We start from the raw sequence: 17,536 nt of genomic DNA on the forward strand, positions 1-17,536 counted from the left end.
TCTGCAAAGCAGAGAGTTTGAGGTTTCCTTCCTCTCTGATTGCTGCAGACTGGGGAAGGCATCTCTGCCTCTGTACTTGGTGTCATCATCTGGTTTGCGTAGATTATCAAAATGGTGTTTGATGATAAGCTGCAAAAAGGCATCATGGCTTTCCACATAGTTCTCCGTGATCACGGAACGGGTGTAAGATGGCACAGATCCCTGGACAGCATAATTTCTAATTGTATTTCGTATGATTTATAGCCCAGTGCTTGTGATTCAGTGTTTGGAGCTCAGCAGAGGGCTGAAGGCTGTATCTGAGGCAGAGGTTTTGCTTTCTGTTGGAGCTGAGGATTCTCTTTGAAAGTTTTTCCTCAAAGGCTTACAGAAATGGGGCACGTGCAGGAGGCTGTGTCCTCAGCAGACCTCCTCCAGTCCTCTCCTACACGCTCTCTCCTGTCACTGATCTTCTTTTGGCTCAGACTGCCGCGTGTCCAGACCAACTTCACTGTTTTTACTTCTGCTTGTGGACTAGACATCTTCTGACATCTAACCTCTTTTCAAACTTTGTCCTCTTACTATCTGCTGTACCCCGGCTTCAGGTTCTCAACAAGCCTGGACCTTTCCTGCCCTTCTGCTTTCTTTTGTCTTTCTCCCATGCTTGCATCGATACATTTTGTCATTTTTTGAATGGGGAGCAAAAGGAAAGGGAAAAGCTGGAATTCACCCTGTTGTGACCAGAGTCTGATTATATTGAGCTGCACGCTAGCTTTGTATACTGTTTCTTTAAATACTGTTGCCCTTCTGCTATATTAATTCATACATAAAAATAGGCTTGTTTTCCTTCAACTGCATGCTGCAATACTTCATCTTTGGTTCACACAAGCACTTATTCCTTCTCCCTATATTACTGCTGGATTCAGTCTTCTTTTCAAAGAATGAATGGATATGAGTGTCAGCTTATAAATACATGTATTTGAATCTGTGACTGATTTGTGGCCGGATTGTTTTTGATTATTTTTATCTGTGTGATTTGCATCCAATTGCCTCTGCCTGGGTGGGGAACACACAGAATAAATGAGTAAGTAAATTAGGGGAAGAGGCAGGGAGAGAGGATGCATGAATGGATGATAGGGAAGCAGAGGGAGAATAAGCAGAAAGGAATACATAAATGGTGATTAAGAAGTACACTAAGACAAGGAACAAGCAGTGATCAAAGTAGAAAAAGAGAAATTAAAAGGATTCAAAGCTGAATAGAATAGAAAGTCTGAAAAGAATAGGAGTGAAAAGAAATAAGTAAGGGCTTGCTGCCTAACTGATTGCACTTAGAAGATCAGAAAGGAGGTGCTTTTAATTATGCAAAAGATCTAGAATTGGCTTTGTCCAGGGTCGGAGTGATGGACACTCCTTTCCGCACCCGCTAGTGAGTTGTCCTAGACCCAGAGCAGCAAAGCRGAGCATGTGGCAACCGTGAGTGTTTGTTACAGGACACTGTACCCTGTACAGGACCCCTGCACTGTACACTGTACAGGACCCGTGCTCTGGACACTCACTGCTGGTGTCCCTGTGCTGTTCTCACACACATGTGTGAAAAATCCCCTGGAAGTCGGACCACACCGAGTCTGTATCATCTTTCAAGCGTGCTGGGGAGGGTTAGCATTCTGTTGGGCTCTCCCATCTGACTTTTGTTCTTATCAGCCTATCTATAAACTAAAAACCACCAGGAAAACAACAAAACAACACTAACAAGGCTGTCTTAGACTAGTCATACTGATGCTGCCTGTTTTTTTCACGTCCAAACCCACGTTTCTGCATGTTATTGCTTGTCATGTTGCATCTCAGAAGCTTTGTTTCATACCTGCGGGCAGAATGTGCCACTGCTCAGTGTTACACATTACAAATGTACTGCACAGCTCAAATAATACAGAGCATGAGTTTTGGAAACTGATACTGTGACTGAGGAGTGAAAACCCTTTGTTATTACATTGCCTGCTCTCTCAAGCATCCACCTTCTATTTGACTTCACTTGAATTCCCCTCTCTCTATAAAACACCAACAGTCGCTGCCTCTCCTGCCATCGTGTTTATTTTCTCCACTTTTTTTTTTTTTTTTTTTTTTTTTTTTAAGGTCAGGGAAACTTCCAGGCCCAGCTAGTTGACTTGTTTTCTCTCTGTCCATTAAGTTCTTACTCCAGTGCTTAACTTTCAAGAGATGACTGTGATTGCAAGGACTCGCATGCTAATAATCAAGTCTATGTCTAAAGTGGCTTCGTGGTTTGGTTTTGAGGGGGAAAGTCATTCCCACCCTGTACCACTTTTACATCTATCAAAAGGAGATCTCAACCTTTATTGGAACTTATAGTTACTGACGAGCAATACACTACCATTAATACTTATATACTTACATTGACTCTTGTGATATCTCAGGAGCCAGTGGATCCTCTTGCAGTAAGTGCTAAGGAAAAACAAAGCTTTGAATTTTCTGCCCCAGACCTGTGCCTTATAACCTGTGTGGATGACACAAAGACAGCAAGTAAGGTAGAGAGATGTCAAGTGGTGTCTGAGAGCCCATCAGAGCAGGCATCGTGTGAATCCCACAGTGGTTGATGTGTGATATTGTTGGGGATGCTGTTATGGTTAAAGCCTCTCAAGAAGACAAAGATTGCCCCGTGGCTCTGGCAAACCATGAAGCTTAGCTTTTGTTGCGTGCTTTGAATCCCTGGACACACATGGAAGCTGGGACATTTCTCAGGGGGATGTCTGTCATTTGTCCCCTGAGGAATGAGTCACAAAAATTGAGATGACTGCTCTTGAATTGAAATGTGCCAATGTGATAAGAAATGTGATCAGAAAGAAAATAGAGTATCTGCAGTAGAAGAAGGTTTTGGAAGATTATTTATTAATTGATGGTGTCTCATTCTCTCTCTCTCCTGTCTTCTTCTTTTTCTCCTCTCTCCTTTTTTTCTCTGGGTTTTTCACACAGCAATTGTATGCTGCCCAACTTGCTGCAATGCAAGTGTCTCCGGGAGGCAAGATACCTGGCCTGCCCCAGGGGAACCTCGGTGCTGCTGTATCCCCTACCAGCATCCACGCAGACAAGAGCACAAGCAGCCCTCCACCCAAAAGCAAGGTAGGCAGCCGGGCCCCGGCGCACGGCGTCTCTCACAGCGTTGCTGCTTGCACAGCCTCTTCCCGGGTGGTACCTGGGTACCACGCAGTCCCAGGCACCTTTGTTCTCATGACGGCTTTAGGAAATAAGACAATTTCTTCCGTGCCGTTTTTACAGTGGGAGAACAGTGAAGTCAACAGTGAGTACTACCTCAGGACCACCTCAGTGGTACCACCTCAACCAAGATGCCATGGATTCCCTTGCAGTGCCATAGCCAACGGGCTGTTGTTTCCTCCGTCTTTGGTAACMGGCAGCCGGTGGAGGTCAGCGGCCTCCTGTGCCAGCATGCARCTGTCAGTGCCATCCTCGGAGCTAGGCTAGGTTAGGGTAGCTAGGCTAGGTTAGCAAAGGATGGGAAGCAAAGGGACATCTTGGCAGCAGCCAGATTGTGTCCGGGGGGCTCAGTGGGAGTCTATGGAAGAATAAGTATCTAAATCAGTGTGTGTTGTATCATAGAGCAGGCTTGAAACTGTTCATAAAGTGATTAACTCTTACTCATGGTGGTGGCTGGGCAATTAGATCCTTACTGGTTTAAGAGGTCGCTGCCAGTGGATGACAAGTTAGGTACAGCGAGAAGCAAGACACAAAATATGTCCAGCCTTTCTTTGCTGGCCCAGCGGAGGTAATTCGGGTTCTGTGATTTCTCACCAAGTTGCTTGCCTTGCAGTTGATGAGATACATAATTGTTTCCTTTGCATGTTGAAGGTCCTGTGCAGCAATATTCCAACATGTTGGCATCTCAACTGAGTAAGACGGTTGAAATCAATGTCCTAAGTTAGAGACAAACATTTTCTTCCCCTTCTGCTAAATCAACTGAACAAATGCATGTGATAAGATCTGGTGAATATTTCTTTTTTGTTTTCATCTTTCATTAYTGCTCATCCTGAAAGTACTGTTATAGGTTTGATTCAGCAATTTTTTCCCTTTTTTGTTGTTGTTGTTGCTGTTGTACTTGCCCATAAAATGACTGCTGAAAAATCTGAACTAGTCATTAAAGGTTGTTTCCAAAAGGAACATACTGAATTTGCTTTCTAGGTAGGACTCCTCCAGTGGCAACAAATGGGACTAACCGAATACATAAACATGCCTGAAGTCTCTCAGAATCAGGTCTATACAGAAAAAAATTCTCTAAAGAAAAATTTCAAAAGTCACTMAATTATTTTGAAGCATGCTGCTTAATGGGATGCGTGTTCCTAAGTTATTTGCTTTTGAAAATGTCAGCTGCTATTACTGTACCTCTAAAAAACTTAATTTTTGAGTTGTTTCTGTGTTTTGCTAAAGACCACCTTGTTAAATAGGTAGAATAAGATGTGCTCAGTATATTCCACAACGAAGCTCAGGTARCTGGTCACAACTGAATGGCAAATATTAATGTTTCAAAACATCTGGTGAGAATTTAGCTGAGGAGTTCAGGGAAAAAGCAGTCCCATTAAAGTGACAGCAAGAGCTTGGTAAAAATGTGTCCTTTCTTTTTGTTAGTGTCCTCTGGCACGCTGTCCATGTCCTTTATCTTGTCAGAAAGGATTCCTTGAATTGACAGCAGTGTCTTCATTTTTACCCTAACAGTAAAGTGGCAAAGATTAAAAATAGCCAGACAAATAAATAATGCCATTGTCAACTCCATGAGATGTATGTTCAAAGAATAAAAGAGGTGGAACTAGGTGGAACTAGTGGCTGTTGAGTTAATGGATCCAACTTAGTGTGTACGCTTCCTTTCTCCTCTCCGCGCTACAGACTTTCTGACTTTCTCAAGTTTGTCCTTGGCTCGGCCTCTTCTTTTGTATACTGTACAGCTAGCAGTCACAAAGTCAGGCAGTGTTGGATGGTACTTTTTTCCCCAAAATGTCATGTCTATGGTTAATAAGAGATTTTTGTGCATTTTACAAGGGGTTTTTGTGTRTGCGTAGCGGCTTACTAGATGCACTACACTTAAAATCCCCATGTTGTTTTTGGATCTTGCCAGCACAAACAGCCTGTCTGATGAGATCTGAGGGGACCCAGTATTTATTTTGTGGCAACTGTAGGCCTGCCATATCTAGTGGTAACATCAAGCACAACCGTCTTACTGGCAGCTGTCAAAATCAGCTCTGTTCCCCYGTGTGTTTTGTTGCTTTTTCCTTTCCTTAGGTGCTCAGCGCCGTTGGCTTGCAGCTCTGTAGAAGGACGCAAACAAAACTTATTTGCAAATTTAGAAAAAAAAAGAAAAAAAAAAGAATGGGCCACGAGGAAAGGAAGGGGGCTCCAAAAGGCTGTAAAATCGTGCAGCGTGAGCCCTGTGATGCATGCTGTTTTCAATCTGCTGCGTGCCAGTTGGAGGCTCCGAGAGAGAGCGCGAGAAAGAGAAAGGATAATGCTGAGAAATGATAGAGTGGCTGTGACCTCCAAGCTCAGCCTGGAAATCCAAGACATTGATTTCACTTAGCATTCCTGCTGAGAAATCCGGCGGAGTTCAGTTGTAATAAAAGAACAAGATTCTGTTCTAATGGTAATGGCGTATGACAGACATATCACTTCGTCTGTCCTCGGCACCGGAGAGAGGGGAATTGGAGAAAGGTCACCTGACCTGCCTGTGGTGTTGTGCGAACGCTACGCTGAGCTTTGAACTCCAGCCTGGAAGCACCATTATTTATCATACTAAATGGCAAAGGAACCTTTCTAGTGCCTACAGTAATTAGAATAAAGCTTACACAATAATGAAATGGCCTGGCTTAGAAAATACACTGGTAAATCTCTGCTAGTTGCAGGGGCTGGAGCTTGTGTGTGGAAACCGTGCACCTTAGCTTGCCTCTTCCATTGCTTTTTTCAAAGGCTGTTTGTGTTCAGCATTTCCCAAAGTTTATTGTGCTCGCTGCTTCTTTAAAGCTGTTGCTAAGGAGTATCTGCCTGAGCTTCACAGCCTTTCCCCCTCCCAGCAGCAGCCTGATCCATGAAGTTAATTCCTGGTGGTCTTGCTCGGTGAGTCACCGCACATCAAGCTCCCACGGATGAACAGCTAATGCCTCAGACAAGCTTGCAGTGGATGCTGTTTGCCGAATCCCTATTTTCAGCCCACAGTTTACACTGGCACCGCTTTGGAAATACACTCAAGTGTTTGGAGACAAGGAGACAGCCTTACCTGAGAGTGTGTCAAGCTCCTGGCAAACATCTAGGTCACTTCTGAAAAGCTGTGTTTTCTCCCTCGCGTAGCACRTCAGAGTTGCTCTGCTGCTCTTTGCAAGGATTCTTCAAAGTCGGCCCCGGCAGCAGATGGAACAACTGCTGGCTCTAGAAACGCTGAGAAGCATGAGGGGGAATTTGCCAAGGATCATCCTTTAAATCTAGTAAGACTTGAGCACATCCCTGAGACTCCTCTAAGACCTTGGCAACCCKCCGTGTTGGCAAACCTTTTATCAGTGGTCCTCACCAGTGTTTGAGCACTGTGCTGGGCAGGCTGACCTGGCGTTTTCCGTTGTCCCACTTGCCTTTCAGCAGATGTGACCTGGAATGGACGGATTCGTTCCCTTCCCAGGTTTCCGTGCTGTATCTTTCAGGAGACCATGGAGTGGAGGTGCCATTACGCCGTGCTGCACATTCTGTCAGGTTTTGGTTAGGAAACTGAGCTGGTGCTGTACGTTCTTCCAAGAAGAAATCTCCGTGCCAGAAAAACTGATTTAAGAAACAGAGCTAGTGGAGCCCGTCCAAAAGCAAATGCGTGTGTCTTGCGGAAATGGATTTTAACACAGCTTCTTCTTGAGCAGTTTTAAAAACAGCCGGTATGCTAATCATACCATTCAAATTTACCAAGGCCTCCTCCACAACCCATTTGAAAGGCAACTATCTTCAGTTTGCCAAATTGTGCTGGATTTCCAAAGCCTGTCTTAAGCACATTTTGCCCTTGATGCTGTAAATACTTGCATGCTGCTCAGATGGGTGCTAAGGGGGTTACGTGCTCCCAAGCCAGGAGGAGAGGACTAGGCACAGATGAAGATAGGGACTAGGCAGAACAACCCAGCAGCCAGTCCCACGAGTAACTTCAAGCTTCTTTCTTGCACACTGGCACACGGGGGAGAACAGAAGTAACCTGCTAAAAAAATTATGTATGTCTGGGCAGCGACCCTTGCCATGGGGGTAGGATTCTTACAAACAGGTACAACTCTCACTGACCTCAGGTGAGGTGCATCTGCCTGTTGAGCAAGGACAGCAGCACCACCCTCAGCAGTGAACAGGTCCAGTTCATTCCTGGCCATGTTCCTTGCCTTTTGCTGCACATATAAATAGGACATCTAGTGTGCGTGGGTGTCACAAGGTCTTATCCCTTCCTATGTAATCTTTCAAATACAGTGATTCTGGAGTAAATTTTCAGTGTAGCTTGTAAACGTAGCTAAACGATTCCTAGGATTTGATGGAGAGCAGCGCGTTGTCTGTAGCATCTGCTGAGAAACAAGAGCAATTCAGTGTGAAATGTGACAGGAGAGAATTCCTGAGCACTTTTCTTCTAACCTTGCTACGACCTCGGCCCTAACCCTACTCACAGTTGTGTCTCCATCAATGGCARTGGCATACAGATTGTCCAAATCAATTTTTTTGTTCTTTTCAAATACTTCTGGCAGTGATGTTACTATTTGCTCAGCAGTAGCACCTGGGAGTTGTGACAAGGAAAGGAAATGTGCTTCAGACAAGCCAGAAACAGCACTAAGCGCTTGGAAAGACACAATCAGATTCTCCTCAACTGCGCTATCCAGACAAATATCAGCGTGAATCTGTAACCAAAGATGATGCTTTTATTTTCGCGTTATCTGGTCCTCTGGTCACCAGAGTAAAGACTGGACTGAACATCTTTCTTGTTGCTTATAGTCAGCAGCAGAATCTCCTTTTAGAGGCTTAGAGCTTGTCCCTCTGATACAGCGCAGACTGGCCATAATAAAGCCAAACATTCTCCTTGGGGGCTTCTTCTGTATTTGCAGAGTATCAGCTGGCAGTGTTGCGGTTGCTGCCATATGCACCAGCCGTGTCCTGCCCAGGGTAGGGTAGGAAGGGACCCTGCTCTCTTCCCAGTAATGGAATCCCAGTGGGAAACTACCGCTGACTCACTGTAGACTTTACTGTCAATGACATCTGAATGTAGGGACATGGTGAAAAGAAGGAAACTTTGGATATGGGAATATTAACTTGAACACAACCAAAGGTTTCCCTATTTAGAAGAAACGAAGGAGAATTATTTACTTATAAATTGAAGTGCTTATAAATTGAGAATGTGCTGTCCCTGTCAAAACTGGTGATGGGAATGTATTTACCAGTTTCAGCAGGAAAGCTTTCTTGACTCAGATTAAAAATATGGTAATTAAAAAATTAAAAAAGAAATAACAAAAACATCCAAAGGGAAGGAGAGATAACCCAGGATGACTCTGTAACAAGGACACTCATTTAAATGATATTTCTGATTGTACTACAGGCAAATTGTTGACTTGAACTTCATTTTAGATGACCACCCTAAGCAACCCAGCTGTTTGGGGGTCTTTGTCTCCTCTTTCTTCACCTTTCTCTCCCGTATGCTAGCASAGAATGCGAAAATTTATGTTGGGGGAAAATGTTAAGCTCCGTTACACGCATACCTGCAGCAGTTTGCTTGCCCCCTCAAGCTACGACTATTCCAGAGGTCATATAGATTGCTTTTATCCTTAGAGTTTCCTTTTCTGAACACCCAGTTTTTCATGATTGAACATGTTACAGGAAAGTAATTAATTTGAACTCTGCAGATGATGGCTACGTTGCTGTTCATATGTAAAAGGACATCAGTGTTTCCCCTTTGTAACACTCTTTTAATTATGTAATGCTATCAAATATTTTTGGAGATGTGAGCTGACTGTTCTGCATGGCACTGCAAAGTGCTTCAGCTATAAAGAGGCCTGTTGTATGATAAAGAGGACTGATCTTGGCAGTGTACAGCTGATGAAATGGTGTGACTGCATGTCCTGGATGGGGCCAAACTCTTTTTTTCTTGTCTGTGAAGTGCTAGAGAAGAGAAAAAGGTGCTGTGCAAAACTAGCACATTGTCCATGCGACTTTGTATCCCAATGGCAATTATTGTCCTTTTTATTGATCAAAGAGCTCGGCAGCTGCTGAATGCATTTCCAGGCAGGAGGGAATTAAGGTATCTTTACTGTCAGCGGAGGACTGGGGTATTTAAGAGTGGAGGGTTTCCCAAAAGTAATGCAAGACACAGCATTCCTGGTAGGAGGTTGCTGTGTTTACCGTAGGTTTGTCTCCAAGACTTGCATTTCAGGTTTGGGGAATTTCTGGGCTGGACAGAAATTTTTATATGCCTTTGATTTAAAAATCATTGCAAATGAATCCAGTAAACTTTTCAGCACCAGAGCAGCAGTTAGACCTAAAATGTTATTACTAGGTGATCTCGAAAGGTCCCTTCCAACCTTAAGGATTCTGTGATTCTATGATTATAAATCAGTGCATTCAAAGATTATTCAGCACTTGCATTTCCCTGTCCCCTTGTCAGTCCATTTAACAGGTAAGAAATAGCTGTGAAACAGTTAAGAGGTGATAGTATGGAGGCAATAATATATAGGGAACTATAAATGGAGACSTTGTCTGTCCTATATCCTACCTGGTACTTCTTTAAGATCTGTGTTCATTCTTAAATAGATAGCTTGTAGCTAATTGTCTCTTYACCTGGCAGCCTTTTTTTCCTTGCTGCCCTATGTTCCAACTCCCAAAGAGCAGAATGTGGAGCGGGATGGGATCTTGGAGCCTCCTTTTCTCTTCTTTGCTCTCCTCCCTTCACATGACAGCCAAGCGAATAAACAGTGACTTTTCACACGGCTTGCCTGAGCGCAGTGAAATGGTGTGTGTTAATGGAACTTCTCGAGATGATTTTTTTAAAATAGGAACTGAGTTCTGAACAATAAAAACAGTGTTAATAACAGCATCTGAACAACAGCAGCAGCGGCAACAGGAGGGACTAGCACAGCATTCCTGCTGCTTTCCGTGCCTCCCCACCTTCCCACAACTACATTAAAGGCAGGGCCGGGCCCCCGGGATGCTCTTTGAGAGTAACTTGCTGCAGTTCTGTTCCCCGATACCGCGTCTCTCTGGCAGGAGCCGCTCTCCCAGGCAGAGCTGCCAGCCCTTGCAAGGCCCAGCCAGTGCTTTTCGTAACAAAAACTCAGAAGAAACGGTAACAAAGAGAAAAGAGGAACAAAAGCCCTCTGAAATCTGTGGTTCGCCAAACAAAAGCGAGCCCCACAAATGAAGCAAGACCACTGCGTTTCTGGCAGAGAGGGCCTCGGAGAGCAGGCAGGGAACAACAGGGATGTAAAACAAAGGGGTGGTGATTAAGAAGCAGTCTGTGCTTCCTGCAAGGGCCTTGCTTACCTTGTGTGAACCATCCCACGATCCACATAGTTTCCTAAGTGGGAAAGGTTTGGGGTGGAAGGGAGGAGCTCGGGCAGACAGGGAGTAGTTTTCATCCTTGCTGGTTAACGCTGGCTTCACAGTGACACTGCGGGCCGAGACATTACACCATGCACTATTATTTTCAGGAGGCAGCCACTGAAATCAGATCCCGTTTCAGGTTCCCTCAGCATTCAGGAATGTTGGGACCTGACAGTTTGGTTCAGTTATATGTCTTGTTTTGTTGCTTAGAAATATTTAGGCACTTATTTCTCTAGAGGCCTTATGGTGGATCTGCCCACCTAGTGACACTTGGAGGAAGGAATTTCAATAAGGAAGAGCAGCACTTCAAAGGAGACCTAGGGAACCCCAAGCAAGAAAACACTCTCATGTTCTCATGGGATGTTTTTTTCAGTGTCCATAAGATAGCTRTTGTGCTGATGTACTCAGTCCCAAGGTAGCCGTGAAAGTGTCTAGGACTGACAGCATGAAATCTGGAGCTGCACCAGTAAACATTTGATTTTCCTGGTTGCTGATRTTCTTGTCACCCTCACCTTTCATGTGGACTTGTTTTGGGGGGGGATAGTTGGAAAATACTTAGGAGAGATTGTTTCTCCTGCAGAAAGGACACCAACCATGAGCAGATGTTCATATGTGAAGTTCAGCTTGAGAGGAAGTCAGCCTTTTTCGTGGGGGGCTGCCAAATATCAGAACATCTTTCACAGCACTGAAAAGATGAAGGACCAATACCAGCTCCAAGTTTAAACGTAGACCACAGAAACAGCCAGTTGCCCTAGTATTGCAATAATTTCTAGTTTCCCTCTTGATATGAAATTCCTTTCAAGTAAAGTTCATCTGTCTTTTATTCCAGAGATTTATTTTCTAGACCCTCCAAGCTGTTAGACACTCCAAGTCAAGGAATATGTTTATTCCAGGAACACASGCTTGTGCAATGTACTGCCCTCATGAAGTAGGAGACAGCCTGAAGTGGAGCAAAAGATTCTAATTCTACAAGATTCTTTTATAGGGAAGCCAGATGCCTCAATTTAGGCACTGATTCTTCCCTTTCACAACAAGTTCAGGTCCAAATGTTTAGGTACTATAGCTCTATAATGACAGTAGAGTCCATAGGCTGCCRTGGCAGGCACGTCCACAGGACTGTAGTGTACCTACCTGCCACTAAACATAGCACTTCTCAACACAGAAAGTAAATTTCTGAGCTGTTTGTATCAAATTTTAACATGATCGGTCTGGTAGCTTCCAGAAGCTGCCTGCGTTGTCTGCTGAGAGTGATTTCTTCCACATGTTACAGGCTAGATTTGAAATTAGCAGCTCTTGACACGTTCAGACAGAATGCAATTTAAACTAAGCATCAAAGAAATCTCATTTGCAGTATTACTGTACCCATTGGTGCATGATTAGCATTCAACAAGGAAGCTCTACAAACTCCTTTTTTTTTCCTTCTTTTTTAATCTGAAACATTTTAATCTGTAATCCTTGGTAGCTGTGAATAGTTGAAGCAACATTAGCAGCAGAATGGAGAAGGAATCTATTTTATTTTAGATTTCAGAGAGACAATTTCTTATAGATCAGTATAGACCCTAGAATGATATTAAATGTTTGGCAAACATTGCACTGAAGTTTCTGAGAATTTTGCATATGTTGTGTGGCATACATTACAAATTGCAGCTGCTGGAGCCATGTGAACGTGTATCAATCTCATTTAAACAAAAAGTTTCTGGCCATTGTGTCTGAAAGGTAGAGACAGGTATAAATGTATGTCAAAGACTTAGAGGGCAGCTAACAAATCAAATGAACCTAAGACTTATTATTTTAATCAAGTAGCTTTAATTTTCAGAGACAAATCAAAGAAGACTCCATGTTTGCAATCCTGCAAAGGCATAAACATTGTTCAGCAGTTACCTTTTTTTGGCCTGGTAAAACTGCTTTGAGAATATCCAGAGAGGGTAGAAATTAAGTGGCAGCCAAACTGAGGCAGCAAATCATTTTGTTTTCTGACATTATTAAACAAGGATTCATATATGAAACCAGTTAGACAATTTTGATCCTGATTGTGTACCTTGGGCCGTACATTAATTTCAAATGTAACTCTTTTTTTGTTTTTTTTTTGTTTTTTTAACCAATGATCAGTTCAGCTTCTGGTTCTTTCATTTCAGTTGCTACTTTTTGTCTTGTTGTTTTGAGGCAGGGGAAGATAAGTTGATATCCTGACAGATGTCTTTGAGAAAAAGAATCTGGTTGAGGAAAAAGCATCTTTGTTAAAGGATTGCTCAATATCTTGATGAACTGAGTGCACGGGGGAGAAGACCTGGCCTGCTATGGGAACKCTGGACAGAAGACTCCTCAATTTCTGCTCGTGTGGAGACTGGAAGAATGTAACTTAGCATTTCATAAGTCATTAGTGTTTCCTGAACTTTTTTTGAGTGGATATGCCAGCACCTGCTAGTGGATTTTTGAAAAATGGGGAGTGTTTTTAATGGCTATGTGTGTTTGGAAGTGTAACACATGGGTTCGTACGGGCTCTGAGCTGACATGCCAAGCAGTGACAAGTCACGTCATGAATCAGCCACATCGTGTTACATGATTTCAAGCTAACAGAACCCAACAGGAGTTGCATAGTGACAAACACAACCCAACGTGACATGTCCATGGGAAAAATGGCACAAAAAGCTCCTTAAAGTTGAGTTTCAGGGGTACATTTATTCCTCTCCGGAGTGCTCCAGAGAAAACTCTGAAGCAGTGTACCAGAAAAAAGGAGTAATGTAGTGACAGAATTACTAAAGCAGTTTTAATTCCGTGGACCGTCAGGGAGACAACATGATTATCACAGTTCTGGAGAATACTTTTATTAATGTCAGATTCTTGTGATTTTCTCTCTTTCTAAAGGTAGCTCTCTCAGGGCTGCAGTCATTCCAGGTCAGTGAATATTTTCATTTGTGGCGATGCTAAGAGCTGCATAGACTTCAGTTTACAGCTGCGAGTTAATATGTTTTGAATTTAGCTGTTGGTTGCCTCAGTAAAATCTTGAATACTTCGAGTCTAAACTCTTGTTTTTTCTGCTTCACTTGCAGATCGGAATGACTCCCCTTTGCGCCTGTCTCCAATATTCTCAGTCTTCCCTGAAACTATCTTGTTGCCTTTCTGGATATTCCTAGGCGGGCTTCTGATGGCCACTGAAAACCATGAGTCAGCAATTAAAACTCTGGGATGAATTAATTCATCGCAGTTTGCTTATTATTCATCACAAGTGTGCAGATGAGCTGTGCTTTCAGTGTGCTTTATGAAAGGCCCAGGCCTAATCTGGGGTCAGGGAAATTTGACACACACATTTGGTGGAGAAATGCGTGTCAAGTAGCATTTCATTTGTGCTAGCAGAAGTTGAAGTGGTGTCAGAGGACTGTTTGCCCACTACATTTCATGTCTGGATTTACAGTTCCTAATTTCACAGCCTTAGGAATGAGAATTTCTCTGCACAGAGTGAGTCCTGCCAAAGAACTTCAGCTCATAAGCTGAAYAATGTGATATGGTAGGAGCTTGGAGGGGGTTCCCGAAACAAGTGAAGTTTTATTGGGTCCAGTGTGTGAGGAAGAGTGCAGGCACATCGTTCTCATCAGCCAGAGGGAGAAGGTAGCTCAAAGAATATGAACAAGTTGTTCCTGGCTTCATAAGTGTTTGTGAAGTCTCACWATATTTCACAGAATCACGGAATGGTTGAGGTTGGAAGGGACCTCTAGAGATCATCTCGTCCAACCCCCCTGCTCCAGCAGGGACACCCAGAGCACGGGGCACAGGGCTGCATCCAGGTGGGTTTGGAGACCTCCAGAGAAGGAGACTCCACAGCCTCCCTGGGCAGCCTGTGCCAGGGCTCTGGCACCCTCACAGTGTGGAAGTTCCTCCTCACACACACAGTGATCTCACATGCACCCTGATTTCCACATTAAAAATACTCTCAGATCTGGAGAGCTCTCTGGAGTTTCATCAGCACGAAATCTTAAATTTCAAGTGCATGCCGTCTGTCTTGCTGCTGCGCTTTCTGCACTGCTACAAAGTGTTGTGTTTCACCCCCAAATGCTTACCGTTCACCCCATACGTGGTATCATTTGGGATTCATTTTATAGATGGCTCTGGGCTCAAGCAGAAGAAAACAGGCTATATAAATATATATGTTAAGTAGTATGTATAACCAGCATGCTACTACTGGTTGAAGCATTGAAATTACCTTATGCTTTCCAAGTATCCTAGTGTCTTGTCTTGATCCTAATTAACTGGTGACATATACATTGAGTCACYGCTGTAGGATTTGTGCCCAGAATAAGTCACAGAGCACAGCAGCTTCAGTATGGGAGAAATGTGGGAGGGAGGGATGTCTTCCTTCTCCAGGATAAGATACAAAAACTGCCCYGAGCTGGCCCTGTTCAGAAATAACGAGTCGGCCTCTAGGATTATATCTTTTTTTAAGATGTCAGCTTCCCTCTTGTATAATTCTGTGAAGACAAAGAATGTCTGAACGTCTCCATTGAGGTTATCATTAAAATAAGAGGAGATCTGTAGACATCAGCTATAAATCATCAAGAAATAGCCCGTGGGTAACCTTTGACACAGCTGAACCTCCTTGAAATGAGCCAGGGCTGGATTCATTGCCTTTAGTGAAGCTTGTAGGTAGACTAAAGGTCTCCTCTCTCTCCATATCACACAGGGTTTGCTGCTGGGAGGTGGATGTGTGCTGCCTGAGTGATGGAAATGCGATTGGATGTGTTCTTAAATAGACATTTGTTTTACGTCTGGAAAGAATAGGCCAATCTTAACAGTGTGATGCTGGGGCTATTTGAAAGGTATTTTTTTTTAAGGCAGTTGTCTTCTTTCAGCTTTACAAAAACTATTTTAACTGATTGGTTAGGCTTGAGGAACAGCATGGAATATCTATTGTGTGTGCATGTACGTATGGAATTAACAGGAAAATGGTAGATAAAAATCTGCCTAATTTTACACAATAGATTTTTGGCATTCTTGTGATCTGACTTCAAATTCCTGCTGAGTTTCTACAGTGGGGCAGAAATACTGGTTTGTAGTTGTTAATTTTAATTTCTAAGACGAGAGGTTTTAAAAGGAGCTGAAAGTGTTCAGCATCTCATGGGGACAAACTATGAGTCTTACTAATGAATCCAGCAATTAGTGGTTCATTGTGCCTGCCAGCAATTTGGCCCTGATATTGGTCCTGGTGGTGATTTCATTTTTGCTCGTGTGAATCAGGAATAAGATCTGAGCAGTCTATTCACCAAGGAGGGCTGAATACTTCTTCTGTGCTGTTCTGCTTGTAACCTATATTCAGGACTGACAGGAGCAAGTAGCAATGGAATTACAGCGTATTTCWGTTTTAATTATGATTTTTATGATTAATATGCTTGTTAGGATAATTATGTAAGTATAATATCAATAATACTTGCTAAACTTAAAAAGCTTTGAAGAGTGGGGTCCTCAGGCAGTTAAGTGAACATATATGTGATGCATACATGTCATACACTTCGCATAGAAGAAACCCTTTTCATAGACAAGAGGTGGTATTTTCTCCATAAGCAGAGAATTAGAGTGAAAGAYATTCTTTCTTTTTACATCCTACAGTCATTTGTACTAGTGCAAAGCACTGACATTCATATTTGGTAATATTTTAAAACAGCTTTGCAGAGATGGCAGTGACCATGTGCAGAGGAGCATTAGCTGGTGAGTAACTCACGCAAGGGATGTTTGTTGCAAAAGGTAGAAATGAACCCAACTCTCTCAGGGCGTCCACGCATGACCCCAGGAATCAGCAGTAAATACGGCACAAATGCAGTATAAGCCCTTGCCAGCAGGTATAATCTGAAGCAGTTAGCCCCTGGCTATGGCATCTAGCTATGGATGAAGTAAAAAATTCAACTATTTTTTTTTTTTATTTTATTGTTTTTCCATGTGCACAAAGATGCAGCGTGTGTTTGTTTTAAACACTCAGACCCTTCCTTTGCTGCCCCCCAGGTCCTGGAGCTGCTGGTCAGATCTGGTCCTACTGCTAAAATGAGGTGGAATGAAAAAACATACACTGAGACAGAGTTGAAAAGATCAGTTTGGTTTTTCAGTGATCTGGGATGTCGCTAATAGCACGCAAGCATTAAAGAAGGATGAGTTTTGTGTTGATAGTTTCCCTTTGAAAAGCTATTAGTTTGAAAAACAAATTGTCAGGCAGGTCATATCTACAGTTACAAAACATATTTTGACACTTTTCATGCAGCCTGTATATATCTATAAATAAAACTAGTGCATTTTATCTCTGCACTACCTACTTGTTTTACTGCACATGTAGCTGCCTCTGTAAGTGAAAAATAAACCTCGACTGCGCTGAGATACCCAGAGTCAGAGGAAACACAGGTGGCTTTTGAAAAGGAATTTCTTAGTCCACTCAGTTGTCCAAGCTGTTTGAAATCTCTTTTCTTTCAAGCTCTTTTGACTTGCTTCTTCTCAAGTTTTCAACAGCTGGTTTTTTTAGGGTTTTTTTTTGGTTTTGCTTTGTCTTTTTTCCCCCCCCCCTCCTTGAATCTCCCAGTCCGTGCAGCTTTGCTGCTACCCGTGCCCGGTGGAAGGGGGAAGGAGGAGGGAGCTGCTGCTGATTTGTTTGGATCCGGTGCGCTTTGCTGYGTGTTCTTTTTGAAATTAATTCCTCTTGCAGGTGTGGGGTTAGAGGTGGCCGGGTGCTCCCAGCGAAGGTGTCATCCACCGCGGAGCGGAGCTGGGCGGCCTTGATCCGCGGCGCTTCTGCCGTCCTGCCGCTCAGTTGAGATGCACGTGTCTGCAGCACTGCTCGGCTCTGCAGGTCCTTGCGCTAATTCCTTCCAAGCCCTCCCGAGTCCTTTCAGGTTTTGCTGTTTCCATTGCCGTTCATCTCTGCTGGAGAGCAGTGGCTCCAAGTTCTTCTGGGGCCCAAACCCGGCCTAAAGCTCTAGCTCCACTTCTC

General features: G+C 43.4%; 1 protein-coding gene across 2 annotated transcripts in view; it reads left to right on the forward strand.

The window, feature by feature from the left end:
• Positions 1 to 17,536, forward strand: part of SOX5 (SRY-box 5) — a 271,463-nt gene that overhangs the window by 214,321 nt on the left and 39,606 nt on the right. For both annotated transcript variants that reach the window (XM_026035780.1, XM_026035781.1), the window contains exon 9: positions 2,962 to 3,108. In XM_026035780.1, the coding sequence (XP_025891565.1) occupies positions 2,962 to 3,108 (147 nt within the window). The remainder of the gene's footprint in view (positions 1 to 2,961; positions 3,109 to 17,536) is intronic.

This window comes from Nothoprocta perdicaria, unplaced genomic scaffold (assembly GCF_003342845.1).
Source record: "Nothoprocta perdicaria isolate Ctin4 unplaced genomic scaffold, notPer1 scaffold_167, whole genome shotgun sequence".
Lineage (NCBI taxonomy): Eukaryota > Metazoa > Chordata > Aves > Tinamiformes > Tinamidae > Nothoprocta > Nothoprocta perdicaria.